The sequence below is a fragment of the Carassius gibelio genome, chromosome B22 (assembly GCF_023724105.1).
Source record: "Carassius gibelio isolate Cgi1373 ecotype wild population from Czech Republic chromosome B22, carGib1.2-hapl.c, whole genome shotgun sequence".
NCBI classification, from domain to species: domain Eukaryota; kingdom Metazoa; phylum Chordata; class Actinopteri; order Cypriniformes; family Cyprinidae; genus Carassius; species Carassius gibelio.
The window spans coordinates 21,193,497-21,211,327 of NC_068417.1; the positions used below are offsets into that span (position 1 = coordinate 21,193,497).

Consider the following 17,831-nt stretch of genomic DNA (forward strand, 5'->3'; position numbering starts at 1 on the left):
AAATCTATTTTCTCAGTACACGAAATGCATCTTGGCATTGATCCATGCATATACTAACGAAACAGTTTATATTCTTGATTAAAGATTAATAACCGCATACTGGATTCTTATTCTGAATCCAACATTGGACTCTAATATAGTTGCAGTCATATATCAGAGAGAACAGCAGAGCTTGTTCAGTGAATGCAATGAATGTAACAAAATCAGACACTGACGACCAATTCCTGTGTCCTGTGACTCCTAAACGGAGAACAGAAGCCTCCTTATCTCCCCCTGTGGGTCTCCAGACCTCCCTTCCTGATGATAGAAGACATCCGCTATCAGAGAAAAAAGACAGAATGAGAGTTACATCAAGCCTGTGTGCCAACTCTTAGTGCACAGCGAGTTGAGTGCACTAGATTTCGGTACAGTGAACTGATCTTCTAATTTGCCGTTTTTCAGTTTCCTAAGGTCATATCCAACACGTATGCATAATTACAAAACTTCACACGCGCTTTAACGGGAAAGAGCTGCGTTCTAAAAATCTTGCTTTCGTTCCTCAGAGGAACGGATGACGTGAGGGTGAATCATTTTTGGCTGCTCTGTCCCTTTAAGAGAGAGTTTGATTTGAAACAAGGTCGTTTTAAATAGACCAACGGGCGGGGGTTCGCGTTATGAGACCAAAGGGGCCACCAAATGTTTCAGGAAACGATGTCCGCTCAAACTAGGACAGATCACACCGGATTAAGCGTTAATCTGAGTCCACGGCGCATGCGCACAAGCGCGCTATCGGTCGCGCTGGACAAGGTGCGCGTTCAGAGGAGAAAGTGAGGGCTGCGAGTGCGAATCACGAGAAAACAACTCTGAGGAAACATCTAGCTGCCGGTGGAGGATCGTGTTCACTTCAGGCTTGAGCGTTATGGAAGACGTTTTCTCAGTTTTGCGCGATCGTTTGCGTGATCTGCTCTCAAAAGCGGAGATTAAGTTACTCTTAATTTGAGACGCAAGAGCGGATTTGAGAAACCGACGCGTTTACTGTCAATCTGACCATTACTAGCGATTTGCTTCGGTTTAAGGTAGGTTTGTCTACTTAAAGAGTTACCACAAGAGGTCTATTATGAGTGAAACTGTAACCTGACTTTGACAAAAATAGTTACTTTCTGAAATTTGGAGGATTTTTCTCAGTGACGTCAGGCTGCTAATCTAATCTGCAAGAGATTAATTCCTAATATTTGTTTATTTGTTTTTAGTTTTTCTGTGTGTTATTCGTCTGTAATGAATGGCTGCTACACATTTTCACATTAGTTTTTAATCTGGTTGTTGTATTAATATATAATTTATTGTATGTATGCATTCATGCTTTTATTTATTTTATTATCCTGTTCGTTTATTTTCTATATTGTATTCTAATCTCTTGATTTGATTATTTATGCATTCATTATTTATTACTTATTTTATTCATGCCGTAAATGCATTTCAAGTCATATTTTAAGCACACGATCTGTAATCTGTAAACAAGATTTTAATTAAATGAATTAAATGTAAAATATATTTATTCATTTATTATTTTTATGCATGTATTTATAGATTTATACATGTATGTAAGTAGTCACACATTTATTGGTGCATTTATTTATTTGCTTATTCTTTTAGCTAATTATCTGCATTATTTCCCAAGTCATTTGCCAGTTGCACAGGCTTTCAGATCTAATCTTTATCCAGTATTCTATTCTATTCTATTCTATTCTATTCTATTCTATTCTATTCCAGTCTGTTCTGTTCTGTTCTGGTCTATTCTTCACTATTTTTTGTCTATTTCATGACTTATTAATTCACTATGCTCTTGTGACCCAGTTTTGTGCCTCTTTCTGTTAATGGTTGGTTGTTCAGGGCCGTTCTCTGGATTGGGACAGTAGCCAAAAGAGGTGCCCTACAACAAAAATGGTCCAAAACACCCTCGAGTGCAATATACCCCTCCTCACGCATACTGATCAGCCTCCAGATAGATGCTGTCAAGTGGTTGTGTAAAGGACAGATCTGTTTGCACGAACCCACTGGAATGTTAAATCCACATTTATTCCCATTTGTTGACTTTCTCTCTGATGTTTACTAAACTAAACATTTAATTCTGTTCAACGTATATCAAGGGTCCTTACTTAAAGAAATTAATATATATAAATATGATAGTAAAACACATTAATGGAGTCCTAAGATTATAACTGTCCACATTTGCATACAGAACCACAATATAGAGTATAATCTAATCTCTGTTGTTTCTCCTCAGATTGAGCCAGATGCTTCTGAAAACTGATCTTTCTGAAAACTCATCAAAAAACCATCATCTCTTTTATATTCAGACTGTAGGATCGACAAAGTGATCCATGTTTGTTCTGAGCCAGGATATGCAAACACATCAGAACCAGACCCGAAGTCTGTCGGCCTGGTTTGGTGTAAACAGGATCACTCTGAAGTGGTCTGAAGTTATAAATCATCTCCTATGACCTAATGAGCCATGCTTTTCAGCCTCCTGTGTTCCCAATATGGCAAAATGTGAGCTTATTGAACTGCAGGACTTGACTCCGGATGACCGCATCGAGTTAGCGCCCCCTAGCGGCCCGCAGCCCGGTGCTGGGCCCACTCTAGACAGGTGGAGTAAAGGGAAGGTGGTGCGGATGGTGGGGGAGCGTGTGCGTCTGGAGGACCCTGACTGGCTGACGTGTAAACCGGGATGGGGACACGACTTCCAGCCCTGCAGCCAGACGCAGCTGAGCTGGTGCGACCTCTGTGGAGAGTTCATCTGGGGCCTGTACCGTCAGAGCCTCCGCTGCACACGTGAGTCATTAGGAGATAATAGAGAACATTTACACTGCCATATCTGTCTTCTGCTGCCGTCAAGACAATCTGGCCCTCGGAGAGCGGGAGTCAATAGGAAAAGGATGTTTAGACAGGGAAACGGACAGTTTAGAAAGCGTCCCATGTTGGATAGAGATTGTGTGGGTGTGTGTCGTAAATACATGGTTAAAAAATTTAAGAGGAATCAGTCAATAATGTCAGTTTAGTTATGGTGAGTAAGTCACAAATGAATGAATACCCAACATAAGCATACAATAAATTAAATTAAATTAAATAACCTCATAAAGATTAGATGTTAAAATACATGCAGTTAATTTAAAATAATAATGCAAAATAGAATAAGCAAATAAAAAATACCAATACATGTATTAATACAATGTAAATCTATAAAGAAATTAGGGCTGGACAACGATCAGTCGCATCCAAAATAAACGTTTTTGCGTACATAATATATGTGTGTGTGTACTTTGTTTATTTATTATTTCTGTATAAATGCACATGCATACATGTATATATTTAAGAAAAATATGTTGTGTTTATATATTAAATATATTTATATAATATAAATAATATGAATGTAAATATTTTCAAAATATATACTGTGTGTCTTCGATATATACATAATAAATATACACAGTACACACACATATATATAATATTATGAACAAAAGCTTATTTTGTATGCGATTAATTGTGATTAAGTACTAAAATAAAAGCATAATAAACAATTAATAAATTCAATAAATAGTTTAATACCTGAACTGTGCGTTTAATTGAATTCATTTCATTATGAAAAATGAATAAATAAATGAATGCAGATGCATGCAGATTAGTTGTTAAAATATGTGCAACTGACTTTGAATGTATTTCAATTAAAAACCTGCATAAACAAACAACAGAACAGATACAATATAGAAAACAAAGAACAAAAATAGTAAAGAGAAAATAAATAAATGCATAAATAACTGCATTAATTCATAAATGAATGCTTTAGCAACCACACTTTAGCAATTCTCGGGCAACATCCCAGAATATCTTTTAGTGTTATAACAGTGAGACTTGCAAGTACTACCCACATTTTCTTCAGAAAAGGTAAAAATATAGTTTCCTGTATTTATCTTGCTTCATATTAGGTGATCAAATATTAAAACGATCATAATCAGCACTGTGTTTACACTTCATAAGGCCTTGAGAAAAATAGGTCAGTTGAAACCAGACCACAGATGGATGATTTATTCATCAAGTAACCCAGAATATACACATCAGCATGACCAGCAGGCGGCGCTGTACATTCAGACCCTTCTGGACTGGAAACGCTTGACCTCTCTGTCAAAGGTTCAGTTTGTGCCACCAAAAAACAGACTTTTGATCTCTTAAACTGCAGCTCTGTGAATGGAAAACTGTATTTAAAGGGACAGTCACCCAAAATAAAATAAAAATTCTGTCATAATTTACTCAATCCTCAGGTTTCTAACCAGAAAGAGTTTATCCCTTCTGTTGAACACAAAAGAAGATATTTAGAAAAATGTTGCCGTTGGCTTGCATAGTTTTATTTTTCATACTATAGAAGTCAGTTGCTACCGTCAACAGTTGCTTTTCCCCTATTTTTCAAGACAGCTAAATTTCTAAGTATTTGTGGTTTGGCTTTGTGCATGAATGAATGAACATTTGTGTTTTTTAGACTGTAATTACACTTGTCACTACCGCTGTCAACCCTTCATTCAACTGGACTGCAGCTTGAACTGCGACGCCGTCGGCGAACAGCTAAACTACTGCGAGGACACGATCGAGACGGACACTAATGTGGTGAGCGAACTACTAACACCATACAGAGGAGAGTTTACTAGTCAATGTAAATCAGAGATGTGCACAGACGTTACATTTAAACCTAATGAAATCGTTCCACCCTGTCATCTGTCGCTAGACGTAAAGCAGCGTCTCAGTGCACCAGATGCCGTTCGCGCGGGTTTATTACCGTTCTGCACACGCGCAATTTACGACAGCGCCGCAGAGGAGCAGCTGCTTATGTTTTAGCTTTTGAAATGCAAATACATCGACTATCCTTTATTTTTTTATGTTTTCTGAAAATGTGGAATTTATTAACCATGTCTGTATATTTAAAGTGGCATGGGATATTTGGTTTATAATGAGCTACTGTTTAGATAATAATAGAAGGTTGTAGTCACAGTGAAGGAGGGATCTGCTACTGATTTTCAGAGTAAGTGAGTGTGTGTTGAGTTATGGGTTGAGAGTGATATGGTGACAGCTGGGTGAATGAAGTAAGCTGCTTCACAAGGGAGTTCTTATCTAATTACAAGTGTGCAGATCATCTTAAAATCTCATTTGGCAATGCAACATTTGGTTGATGGTTTTTCTTATACTACAAATCCTTTTAAATATTCACAAGGCTTTTTCCAGCCGCACATTTTATGCAGATGACATAGAATATATGAAATATTTATATATGTATATATCCTCCTGAAACCCAGCAATTATGCTTGTAAAAATAATAGTAATTATTATTATTATTATTATATGCATTTGATATACATAATAATGTCAAATATTTTTTATACTGTTATTTACTATCATGAGTGTATCATTTAATGTAAATGTTAATCTACATGTAATAAACTTTATTTAAATTTTAAATGTATTTCATTATTTTATAATTTTATGTAAATTATATTTTTCATTTTCAGCAGTATTGATTAAGTGATTAGTTTTTTTGTTTCACAACTTTTCTGTCATATTAAATGTTTGTTCATTTTTATAATAATGGATATAATTATTATTATTAATAATAATATTATTGTTATATAATTGTTTAATATTATTATAATTAAATAAACCTTTTATATCCGTAAGAGTGTAAACATATATATATATATATATATATATATATATATATATATATATATATATATATATATATATATAATTTATTTTATATTATAGAATTTTATGCATTTTAGCAAATTGCTAATGGATATAATAACAACAGCAACGACAATATTAATAAATATTATTATTTAAAATATATTCATACTATTATTTACTATTATAAACACTATTTAAAATACATTATATATTTGTAATATATTGCAAATATATTTCTGTAATAATGATTATATCATTATAAGTAGGTTTAATTATATTTTTATTGATTAGAAAATATTTAGAAACGATATTTTAAACTTGTTTTAAACAGCAATCTTATCTTCCATTGTTCTGCTGGCTTTAAGGGGGAGGGGCAGGACTGGATTGTGGGAGGAGCCTGTGTGCCGTAAACTCCCGGGGGCGGGGCTCAGTAGAAGGGTGGGGTTTCAAATCACGCCTAACGGTTGCTTCCCGGTTGCACGAGGTCTATCATCAGACAGCCACATCATCCTCCTCAGACACAGCGGAAGTTCTCGCGCAGACCCGGTGCTCTCGATTTCGGTGTGATAATAATGACGGACTGCGAGCGGTTGGACATGACGTGGGGCAGCAGCGCGAGCAGCGGATACTGCAGCCAGAGCGACTCCGAGCACGAGCTCGAGCAGTTCTACACCGCGCGCACCTCGCTCAGAAAGACCAGAAAACGCAAGGAAAAAGTAAGACAGCGGTTCATGGTCATACAAAATACAATATTGATCGTCCTTGTGCGTTATTTTAGCGTTTTTAGGCGGTTTCGCGACTTTATAGGCCAGTTTGAACGGGGGAAACTGAACTAATGTTAACGGAAATCCGATGCGCGCGTGCGTGTTTGTTTTAAATGACGCGCTGGGGGGGTTTCCTGTTCTTTAGATGATGTCATGCTGAGTAACACATGATCAATATAAAAACTTAATTCTTAATTAAACCTTAAATACTAATAATGAAACCAGCTTTTTTTTAATTCAAAGATAAAACTGGACCAGATATATTTTATTTCTGTGACATCAGTGAATTATTGTGGAGTTTGTCTTATCCCATTTTAAATAGGCTATAATTTTTTAGATAAAAACTGTAATTGTATTTATTATAGGCCTAGAGTACGTGTTTATTGTATATTTATTAAATTACATATTAATTAACTATTTAAAGTGAATATTTATTTCACAGTACAGCTTTAGTACAGCTTTACTAAAAAATTAAATTCGGTAACCATATAAATGTAAAAAGGACCAAATAAATAGATTTTTAAAATATTAAAATGTTAACTTGTTCATTTAAGTAGTTATTACATATTATAAATATGTAAATATGATACATAAAATTACTTTTTGGCTCTAGAATGAAGGAATATAATGTTTTACACGTGTGAAGTTTTAGAGGAAAAGCATTTAGAGTCGACATGAGTGTGTGTGTGTGTGTGTGTGTGCGTGTGTGTCTTTTCCACTTCCTGTCTGCTATTTGTGGATGAGGGCGGGTTGTTTTCTGGGTGAGTGTGGGTAAAGTCATCCAGCTGGATCTGAAAGACTGCTTCAAACCCACTTTTTGCCTCCGAGTCAGACTGCGATTGTTCTGCTTTACGAACACAACCAGCTGTTGTTGTTAAGTTGCACAAGAGTCAGACATGTTTTAGACAAAGTTTTTCTAAGTCTGATCCTTATATTAAAAGGTTATATTATCCCCAGAAAAACCCATAAATATCACTATATCAGTGTTTAGGACAAGTGATCAAGTTGTGTTATATCATCGCTCTTTTATTGTCTGCTAAATGACTAAATGTAAATGTAGTATCTTGAGGAATAGGTCAGCCACTCTTGAGTCGGTTGAGGTGTCTTTGCTGTCCTCTTGTGGTCATCTGATGCTCATGTCTTCTTGTCCCACAGGATGAGCCGGTGGACTGCAGGAACCAGGAGCTGACCCTCAGTGAAATACAACAGAAAGTCAAAGAATACAACGCTCAGGTCAACAGTAACCTCTTCATGGTTCTGGTAAAGAAACCTTTCAGTCTTAAAGATGTAAATATAGGTTACACTTTATGTAAATGTGACCTTGTTACAGTGTAATAATATATTTAAATACTGAGTAATATTAACTACATATGCTTCCTATATATGTTTATGGTTAATATAAGGGTTTGGCTTAAGGCCCGTTCACTCCAAGCACGATAACTATAAAGAAAACGATAAAGTATAGCAGAGTCCACACTACAAGTATAACGATAAAAGCACGGAGAAATGATAACGTTGGAATCACTTCCAGGAGGACTTTTTCCAGCTGATGAAGGGTTAAAAACATTGACAGCCAATCAGAATCAGTCCTGCTGTAACGAGCCTGAGAATTTAAAGTTAAACAATTAAACATATAATAATATACAATTATAATATTATAACAATAAAAATATAATTACATAAAGTAATGTGACATTACTTATTATGAATACTATTTCTTATAATTAAAATACATAATTTATAAAAAAAAAAATAGTTATAAATAATTTACTTATATATATATATATATATATATATATATATATATATATATATATATACATATACATATTATATATTTGTTCATATGATAACAACATTTATATATATATATATATATATATATATATATATATATATCACTTATATACTATATATATTTATATTATATATGTATAATTTATAAATTCCTAAAAATACCTATTTATTGCTTTTTGCAATAAACAAAATCATACATGATATTATGATATACATAATGTTATTAAATATCTATATACGTGATGCCTGGATTATAATTATATGAATTGTACATTATAATGGTACATAATGTATTAAATTATATTATTGTATGTATATGTTTATATTAATTTGTGGTGTTTGTATTGTAATCATTGTATTAATACATACATGTAATAATATTTAAGTATAATATATCTAGTATTATATTAGTTACACTTAGCTATTATATATATATATTTGTGGTGTTTGCTGTAAGTGTTAAGCTTCAGAGTAAAAATGTTTGTGGTGCTCCCCTCAGAACCGTGATGGATCTTACACTGGCTTCATAAAGGTCCAGTTCAAGCTGGCCCGGCCCGTGTCTCTCCCTCCTCCCCGGAGCACGTCCTCCTCCTCCTCCTCGGGACGGGATGACAGTTGTCAGGAAGACAAAGCCCTGCAGCAGCGCACCTCATTCTACCTGCCCAGAGACACAGTCAAACACCTGCACATCAGCTCCAGCACGCGGAGCAGAGAGGTCATCGAGGCGCTGCTGAGGAAGTTCACCGTGGTGGACAATCCAGCCAAGTTCTCACTGTTTGAACGCAGCGAGCGACACAATCAAGGTGTGGAGATCTTCTCTACATCCATCCTTACAGCATACAATAAATACATTGTTATCAGATAACACGTTTCATGTTTTCTTTCTCTTTATAGTGTACTTAAGGAAGTTGGCAGACGACGAACGTCCGCTTTTCCTGCGCCTGTGTGCTGGACCCAACGAGAAAGTCCTCAGCTTAGTCCTCAAAGAGAATGAAACGGGGGAAGTCAATGTGAGTACACAACCTTCAGAAAAAGTGCCAATTTAAATATGCTAAATAGTTTTTTTACGCACATTTGAGGGATGAACAAGATGTTTATTGTTTCTTCTGGCAGTGGGACGCATTCAGTTCTCCTGAACTCCAGAACTTCCTGCGCATCCTGCAGCGGGAGGAGGAGGATCACGTGAAGCAGATCGTGCGGCGCTACGCTCTGGCCAGAGACAAGATGAAAGAAGCTCTGAAGAACTTCAGCACGCCGGGCTGAAACAAGCTGCTTCTTATACCTCACAAACAAGAGAAAACAAGAAGACAGCGTACTGTTTGAATCCAGAGAGTGTGTGGAAGAACCCTTTGTCCTGCTCTGAACGTGAGACGGCTCAGAGGTCAAAGGGAAATGAAAGCGAGAGAGACAAGAAGTGTGTGTTTAAGCGTGACTGGTGAGCGTGAGAGGAGTGTGACGTTAAACTGAGTGGAAGAAATGCTGCGGTCGTAGCTGTAGATCCAGGTGTGGAGTGAAATCATTCCAGTGTGGGCCACAGATGTGGTCGTCTGTGGTGAATGAAATGAATCAAAGCAGATTATAGAGTATTTTTAGCATCATTTATACATGTAATAGAGAATAAAAAAAGATTTTTGAATGTCTGTATTAAAATAAAACAATTAAGTGATACAATACTTGTCAGATATTGAAGCACCCATATATATGTTGGATATTTACTGTAAATTAAGTGAAATTAAATAAAATATTTTCCCCTTTGAAATGACTGCTTTTGTTGTGTGCAGGAGCCAATAAATTACAGACTTTTAAGTTAAAAACATAAATGTAATTAAATACATTTAATAATGATGATGAAACTAAGCACTTCTGTTACATAAATGAAAATGGAAATCATTTAGTTTTCATAACATTCTCTATCTGAGAAAAGAATACTTTACAGTGCCAACATGTAATTAAGAAAGTGATCATTTTGATTAAAAATGATTTATTTGTATAATTTTGGTCTAAAATAAATGGTCTGAGAATCTTTGTTTTGATTATATAATGGCTTTACAAAATAAAAATCAAGCGACAATAAGACGAAATATTATGATAATAATAAATGTGACTAGAAAAAAAACTTTTATTCTACAAATAAATCTTGAGCTCTTATTTTGTCAGTTCTCTCACCGTCACATGTCACTTCCGGTCTGGGCTGAGCGTGTGTTGATTCACTCTGATGCAGCGGTTCTTTTGTGAGTGACTTTACACACTCAATAAATTTGTTCAAACCGGCGTCAATCCGCGTTATTTCCACTGCCCTGCTTCATTTAACACCAGGAGACTTAATACAAGTAAGTGTCATCGTTATACACGTGAATTATTTTATGATATAAACTCAATTGTTGTAGGTCATTATGATGTTAGCCGCATTAGCATGAAAGCCACATCATTTTAGACTATTAGAAAATTTAATAATTAATAACAATACTTCCATGCAGTCATGTTTGATTAATTAGGTCCAAGAACTTTAATTCTTGTTTTTGGTAAGTTATTTGGCTGTCAAACACAATCTGTCATCTTTTTTAATGCTGAAGGTGAAAATTTCTATTGCATAATCTATTATGTAAAATGTCACATTATTAAGAATTTAAGACAACTTCGAATGCATTTCCTTCAATGAAGAGTTTAGTGGGAAAGCAAAGCTCACAGGTTTCCCATGGCATAAAAAGTAGCCATATTTCATCATGACTGACATTATCAGATTCATGACATCAAATAGGTCAATGTTTAACAGTGTGAGCTCAATAACATTACGCTTTATTGTTTCTTCCTCAGAGCTGTAGGGGCGTCCCGAGTGTGACCCGAGCGGGAGGAGAATGTTCCTCAGCCCATGATGGGCGGCAGCAGCTCTAAAGGTAAAGGCTACTGGCCCTTCTCAGGTTCAGGTGGAGGAGATGAGCCTGTAAAAGACGGCCAGGAGCAGAGCCTGGCCCGGGTGCGCAGCGTCCGAAACGCCACGCCATTCGTGTTTACCAGGAGGAGGTAAATATAACCACAGCTCCTGGCATGTGACTCGATTTCTGACAGCACCACAGGACCCCCGTGACACATACACTGACAACAAGAAACAGATCGTCTGAAACACACACGTTCTTGAGCTTGAAAGTTACCTTTTCAAACTGTTGACAGTCACTGAGGTAGCTGAACCTTCAGTGTTAAGTAAAGGATAAAGTACACTAACTAGGGTACATTATTCCAAAATAAACCTTGACCGGCTGACTATACATGACTCCTCTTAATTCATGACTACTTACGAAATAAAAATGTAAATTCTCTGTATCTACAGTACAATATTTTACATCAAATTTGTTGTATCTGCAAAATGTTAATTATTTTACCAAGATTAGAGCGTTCATACAATATGTGTATTAAAAAAAAACACCTAAAAGATGTTTACATATAGTCCGAAAGAGACAACAATAGTTGAATTCACAGTCTCTTGTTTGTTTTGAACAGTAAAACTGCATGCTGTTCTTCAGAAAAACACTTCAGGTCCTGCAAAGTCTTTGGTTTTCCTTCATCTTTTGCATATTTGAAGGCTTTGCAACAATGACTGTATGGTTTTCAAATCCATCTTTTCAAACTGTGACTGAGGACAAATGAGGGGCTCATACGCACCTATTTACTTTAAATGCTCATATAAAATTACGTGAAAGACTATATTAAATAATTGGTGTGTCACGTGTTGCAATACAAAACACTTTCGTTTAGTGCGTGTTTACATTGAAAAATGATATAAAAATGATATTAAAAATACACAAAAAAAGTTTATTGTACTTTGCATACATATGTTTCAACTTGTAACGTTACTCATGTTTGTTAGCTCTTTGTACTTCGATGAGGATGGCGACCTGGCCCACGAGTTTTACGAAGAAACAGTAGTAACGAAAAATGGCCGCAAGAAAGCCAAACTAAAACGAATCCACAAGAATCTCATACCTCAGGTAAATCAGCATGGGAGTGTTTGCCAACATTTGTTTGAATTGAATTGAAATGACAATTCTGCGATAACGATCATTTTTTTTATTGCACATTTTTCCATAGGGAATCATCAAGTTGGATCACCCTTGTATCCATGTCGATTTTCCGGTCGTCATCTGTGAAGTTTGATGCTGTTGGTGACCGCCCGCTGGATCCCAGACATGCTTGCTGTGTAGCGCCCCCTTTTGTTCGGAAGGGCTTGACGCGTGTCTGTGGACTCCCGGCAAACGAGCCGCGAGACGCTCTGGCTGTGTGACTGAGAAGAGGCTGCGGCCTGACAATGATGTCCTGACTCGTTTTCCCATAATCCTCCAAGTGATGACTATTATGAGGCTGTATGGCCAAGACACGAAGTGTGCTTTGTATATGAGTGTATGTTTGTATGTATGTGACCATAGAAATTAGGGAATATTTAGCGATGTTCGACTTTTATCAGGAGCACATCATGAAAGACTCTGGAGGACCCTTCTAGAACGTTCCGTTTAGAATTTTTGAAGAAGCCCTCGGAACAATCAGGTTGCATTTGAATGCTGTAATTGATGGGCATTGTGTAACATCAGAGCTCCACAGATCATAAGGATGCGATGTTCGTAGAAATAAACCTGGTTTGGGTTAGTAGCAAAACTACAGCCTGGATTTTGCACGTAGTTCCTTGTAGACCCCATTCTGCTTTCTTTTCAGCCTGTAGAAGAGAATCAATGGCTGTTTACTATGCTTTGATTTGTTTGAATGCTGATTGGATGATGGAATTGCTGCTGCTCCTTGATTGGACGGTTGAGTCTCTGACTGACACAGTGCTGCCAGTCACTGGGGGATGCCCCGCCCTCTTCTCACTGTTGTTTCGGTCTTTATTTATTAGAGTTTAAATGATCAGATGGCATTAAAGAAAATACCATGTATGAATGCACATCAAACTGTATTTGTCTCAATGTAATTCAGTAGCAAAACAGAATATCAAGTGGAAATGTAGGTGAACCAGATTCTATGTGGATTTGAGTGGTTTTGAGTTTTTTTTTAATCTACTAAATTGATATATCACTATAGGCATTGTCTAAAAATGTTTGAATTATTCCTACTATTGAATATTACATAAAATGCGATGTATAGAAAGTGACATCATTTGGACTCTTTTGCAGCATGACTAAAAAGTAAAATTCTATTTTTCTTATTTCTTCTTACACAAATCGTATTATTCAAAAACTTAAAGCTATTTTATCTTTCCTCCAGTCGACTCTCTCCCTCGTGTGGTCTGTTTTTCTCAACTGTCCTCTACTCAAGCTCTATTGTTCTTTCCACAGGACTAAAATCAACTTTTGCCTGGTTTCCTTAACAATGTTCCACCCACAAACAAAAGAGCTTGCTATCTTCTGCTGTAGGAAACTCTTATTATTACGAAGACTGTTTTCCAGCAATGAAAATCTCTGAGCTGAACCGAGGCACTGGCAGAAGCTCAGGAAAATCATTTGGACCTGTGGGAAGCCATATTTATAGGATTATTGCTAAATCAAGCCTCATTATTGCTTGAAGATATTTGAACAAATGGCTAACACTGAAGCTAACACTAAAGTCACATACAACATAAAACAAAGGACGATCAAGTTTCAATAATCATGTATGACAGTAAGATAAGGAAGAGTACAACTATTACGATAAAAAAAAAACACTGATCTACAATAGAGATCTGTAATAAAAAAATTTGTAATCACTTTAAAAACGATTTTTTTTTTCGAACTGATGAATGAGGAAAGTACTAACTGCTAAAAAATGCATCCTGTTTTAAAGAGAATGTTAGCGCACTTAACAGAGCGCTAACGTGTTGATGGATGCTAAGTAGACTTTATCTAGCTTCTCCCCTTTTCAACGCTTCGGTAGTTTCAGTATTGGCATATTTTTGGTATTTTTATTAAGTATTGGCAAATTAGCAATTGTGTTGCCAAATTAAGCAACTTCTCATACACCCTAGCTAATTTTCTTGCAAAAGCATCTAGCATCAAATTGAGCCATTTTTTAAATTTATTTGCCAACTTTTAGCAACTTTTGAAGTTATTCAGACAATAAAAAGGCACCATTTTCTATCCAAATTACACAAAAAGAGGAAACCAAAGATGCCTAGCAGTACACATATCACATGAATTGAGTTAGCTGCTATTTGCAATTGTTGAATTTAATAATAATTTAATAATTGTTAATGATAATCTTTGTTAGTAGCTTGTACCTGTGATTGTTGATCAATTAGTACACTGTAAGGAAAAATGGAAACGATACTAGTAATTTTCCAGGACATTATCCATTGTAGCCCTGTAACCCAAAAACACAGCGAGTAATTTATAATGCAGGTAATAAAAAAATAAAAAATACGGAAAATTCTTTCAAATTACCGTAGTAGATTGTGCCCTGTTTTTACAGACTTTTCTCAGAGTGTAGCATTTTAACTACTTAAAACACTGCTTTAAGCATAATTGTCGAAGAGGTGTAGTTTCTAGTTTACAATCTATTAAATATTTTTTAAATTGTAATAAAAAAAATGTGCAAGCGTTCAATAATACAACGTATTTAAAAAAAATAAAAAATAATAAAAGTTATTTATATTTTAATAATATATTAGGAATATTATTTTACAAAGAAATCTAAATTAACTGTTTTTATTTATTAAATTTTTTTGCTGAGATTTGATGTTACAGTTTTGGGTAATGATTACGCAATGACGTTATCGCGAAATGACATCTCAACATCTTTTAGCAACAAATCAACCTTAAGTTAGCAACTATGTCTGAAAATTAGTTAGTTGGCAACATGTTGTTCTCTTAGTTCAGAGGCCTTAAGTATTAAAACGGTTTAAGTGTTTTACACTACATTAATGATTTTTCATATCATTTTGGCTTGTTGTAAGTGATAAATTGAGTGAATAATTCCCATCATAGACACTTTGGGTGGGATTTACTGACTCTATCCAGAACAGCCACCTAGCAACCATTTAGAACAAGTTACCACATAGCGATGAGGTATTTACCACTTAAGAACATTTTAACAAGCAGATAACATGTTGAGCAGTTTTCTTTAGCAAATCTTTCTTCAGAAAATGTAAAGATCTCATTAATCAAATTTTTTATGACATACATAAACCGTTTTATTTTGTAACGAATCTTCATTCCATGTCCATGATTTCATCTTTAAAGAGCCATGGTCTCAGACCCACCCATAGTCCAAATTGGGGACATTTATTCCCACTTGGTTTTCCGAAGATTAGCTGCGATTTCCTTGGAGACACCAAAAATGAGCCGTGATGACTTTTAGCTGCTGTGCCTGGAGCCTCATAATCTCTATCATATGAGTTACTCAAACTACTTCAGTGCATCTGAAACAATTTCATATCCCAGATCTGCAATCAAAACTCCCACGTATTAACTGACGCAGAATAACAACATACCGGTAAATGCTTCCCTCCATCTCAGCTGCACAGCTGCTTTTAGCATTAGAAGAGAGTTTCTACCAGTGGTTTACAGATTCAATTTGCACTTAATTTCATACCGATGTTACAATGCACAACACTTGTATGTTATACAATATGATTGAAATTACAACTTTTCTGTGCAGATTTTGGAGAGAATTGAATTGAAACATGCTCAAATGTGTTAAATGACAGAGTACTAGACTTGTGAATCACAGGAACATATAAAATTTGTAATAAAAATTAAGCATGAAGATGAGCCCATTAACTAAAAACATTAAAACATACAATAAACTCAACGAATTTGCCAAATTAAAACATATCGCACACCAGTGTTACTTTAGGATCACTTAGATGCTATTATAGGTTTTATTAATGTTTATTCCAGTTAACAAAAAGGTTGTTTTTTATGGTTTAGTTAGCTATAATATCCCTGCTGTACACTGTTTCAGGTATGATTTTAATGGTTTGCAGAATGCAGTACTCGGAGCACAGCTGTTGAGAGTGTGCGCAGGGCTGATCCATCAACACCAACCGGTCCTCTACTTAATCGCTCTCAGATGAGTCTCAATAACTGAAACCTCAGGCTCATTAGGCAACAGCGTTCATGTATCTCATGCGAGCAGGAATGTTCCAAACTCTCAGTTGTGCCATAAATATTCTTTAAGCATATACATTTTTGCTTTATGGTAAGTTTGTAACAGAAAACAAGCATTCCCAAAATGCCTCTTTTTTTCTTAATGGGATTGTTTAGGAAAATATATGTGTACTCATCCCATTCACTGACACAGGAAACAAGTCAGTGAAAGTGTGTGACTTTAAAGGAGTAGTTCACCCAGAAATTCATATGTGCCGAAGATCTTCTCATTCTCAGGCCATGCAAGATACAGATGAGTTTGTTAGCAGTTAGCAGATGCTTTTATCCAAAGCGATTTACAGTGCATTCAGGCTAACAATTTTTCTCCTAACATGTGTTCTCTGGGATTCGAACCCACAACCTTGTGCTTGCTAAACACAATGCTCTACCACTTCAGCTACAGGAACACTTCAGGTTATAAATTTTTTTAACCAGTATGCGTGTTCCCTGGGAATCGAACCCACAACATTTTGCGCCGCTAACGCAATAATCCACACCACTCCAGTCCATCAGTTACCATCCTGTGAAGCGAAAAGCTGCGTTTTTCTAAGAAACAAATCCATCATCGGTGCGTTTTTAATTTCAGTCTGTTGCCAGCTAAAATACAAATCCCCTGTCCATAATATTGCTCACTCAAAACAATATCTAGAAGTGTTTATGTTCACATACTTGCCTTGGGTTTATTTTAGTTGACTGAAACGTGTCAACAGGTGAAAGGAGTTCTTTAGCCATGTGTCCAGGCTGCTCCTCTACATACTAAAATAGGACAATAAATATTTGGAATTAATAAATATAAATTGTAGTATTAATATTAAATGTCCCTTAACATTAAAATAATATTATACAAATATTCTAATATTAGTTAAAATACTAATAATAATAATTTGCGCACTGTTCCTTTAAGTAACTAAAAAAGGCCGGTGCTTATCCTTTTCTGTCAGAACAGCATGTGTGATTATAATCAGATATCAGTGTTTTTCTATCAATTTTTTAAATAAAGCTGCGGGTTATTGCTGAGCTCAAGGGTTTTAAGGATTCAGTCTCTCTCAGTTTTTACTTAGAGGGTTTCTGTGCCGCTTCTGAGTCCGCAGAGAAGAGGAAACAAGAGAAAGGGATGGAGAGCAGTCAGCTGTGTTTACTGGCTTGGTCAAACACGATGATCGCTTCGCTCAGACCTAGGAGGTCAGTTATCGATCTTCTGATTAGCGAAGACAGAGCTGATTGATTTTTGCTCAGGGATTCATCACTCTACACAAGCCTGTAAGACTGCACTGACGTCACCGTTTAAACCATGAGCCAAAATTTGTTTAGGAGCTTTTGTGCTATGGACATGAGTTATAATTCAAATTGTGTAGCTTGTCAGGGTTTTTTCCCATTCACTTTCAATTTTCTCAGCAGCTTTTTACTGACCTGGGCAACCAACATAGCAAACAATGAGATGTAGCTTGTACAG

The 17,831-nt window shown here is 35.8% G+C and overlaps 2 protein-coding genes across 5 annotated transcripts; both read left to right on the forward strand.

The window, feature by feature from the left end:
• Positions 1 to 662: 662 nt before the first annotated feature.
• LOC127987957 (ras association domain-containing protein 1) lies at positions 663 to 10,032 on the forward strand. 4 transcript variants are annotated; one of them, XM_052590417.1, is made up of 7 exons: positions 663 to 1,055; positions 1,870 to 2,811; positions 4,514 to 4,638; positions 7,632 to 7,736; positions 8,773 to 9,076; positions 9,168 to 9,283; positions 9,387 to 10,032. In XM_052590417.1, the coding sequence occupies exons 2-7, from the start codon at positions 2,520 to 2,522 to the stop codon at positions 9,534 to 9,536; spliced, it is 1,092 nt and encodes a 363-aa protein (XP_052446377.1). In that variant the 5' UTR covers positions 663 to 1,055; positions 1,870 to 2,519; the 3' UTR covers positions 9,537 to 10,032. The 4 variants fall into 4 exon arrangements, with proteins under 4 accessions (XP_052446377.1, XP_052446379.1, XP_052446380.1 ...); XM_052590419.1 differs by having other exon boundaries at positions 2,264 to 2,811; XM_052590420.1 differs by having other exon boundaries at positions 2,337 to 2,811.
• Positions 10,033 to 10,435: 403 nt separating this feature from the next.
• On the forward strand, positions 10,436 to 13,461 carry LOC127987959 (tumor suppressor candidate 2). The gene is made up of 4 exons (XM_052590422.1): positions 10,436 to 10,603; positions 11,088 to 11,294; positions 12,136 to 12,256; positions 12,357 to 13,461. Exons 2-4 carry the CDS (start codon positions 11,143 to 11,145, stop codon positions 12,420 to 12,422), a joined length of 339 nt encoding a protein of 112 aa, XP_052446382.1. The 5' UTR covers positions 10,436 to 10,603; positions 11,088 to 11,142; the 3' UTR covers positions 12,423 to 13,461.
• The last annotated feature ends 4,370 nt before the right edge of the window (positions 13,462 to 17,831 follow it).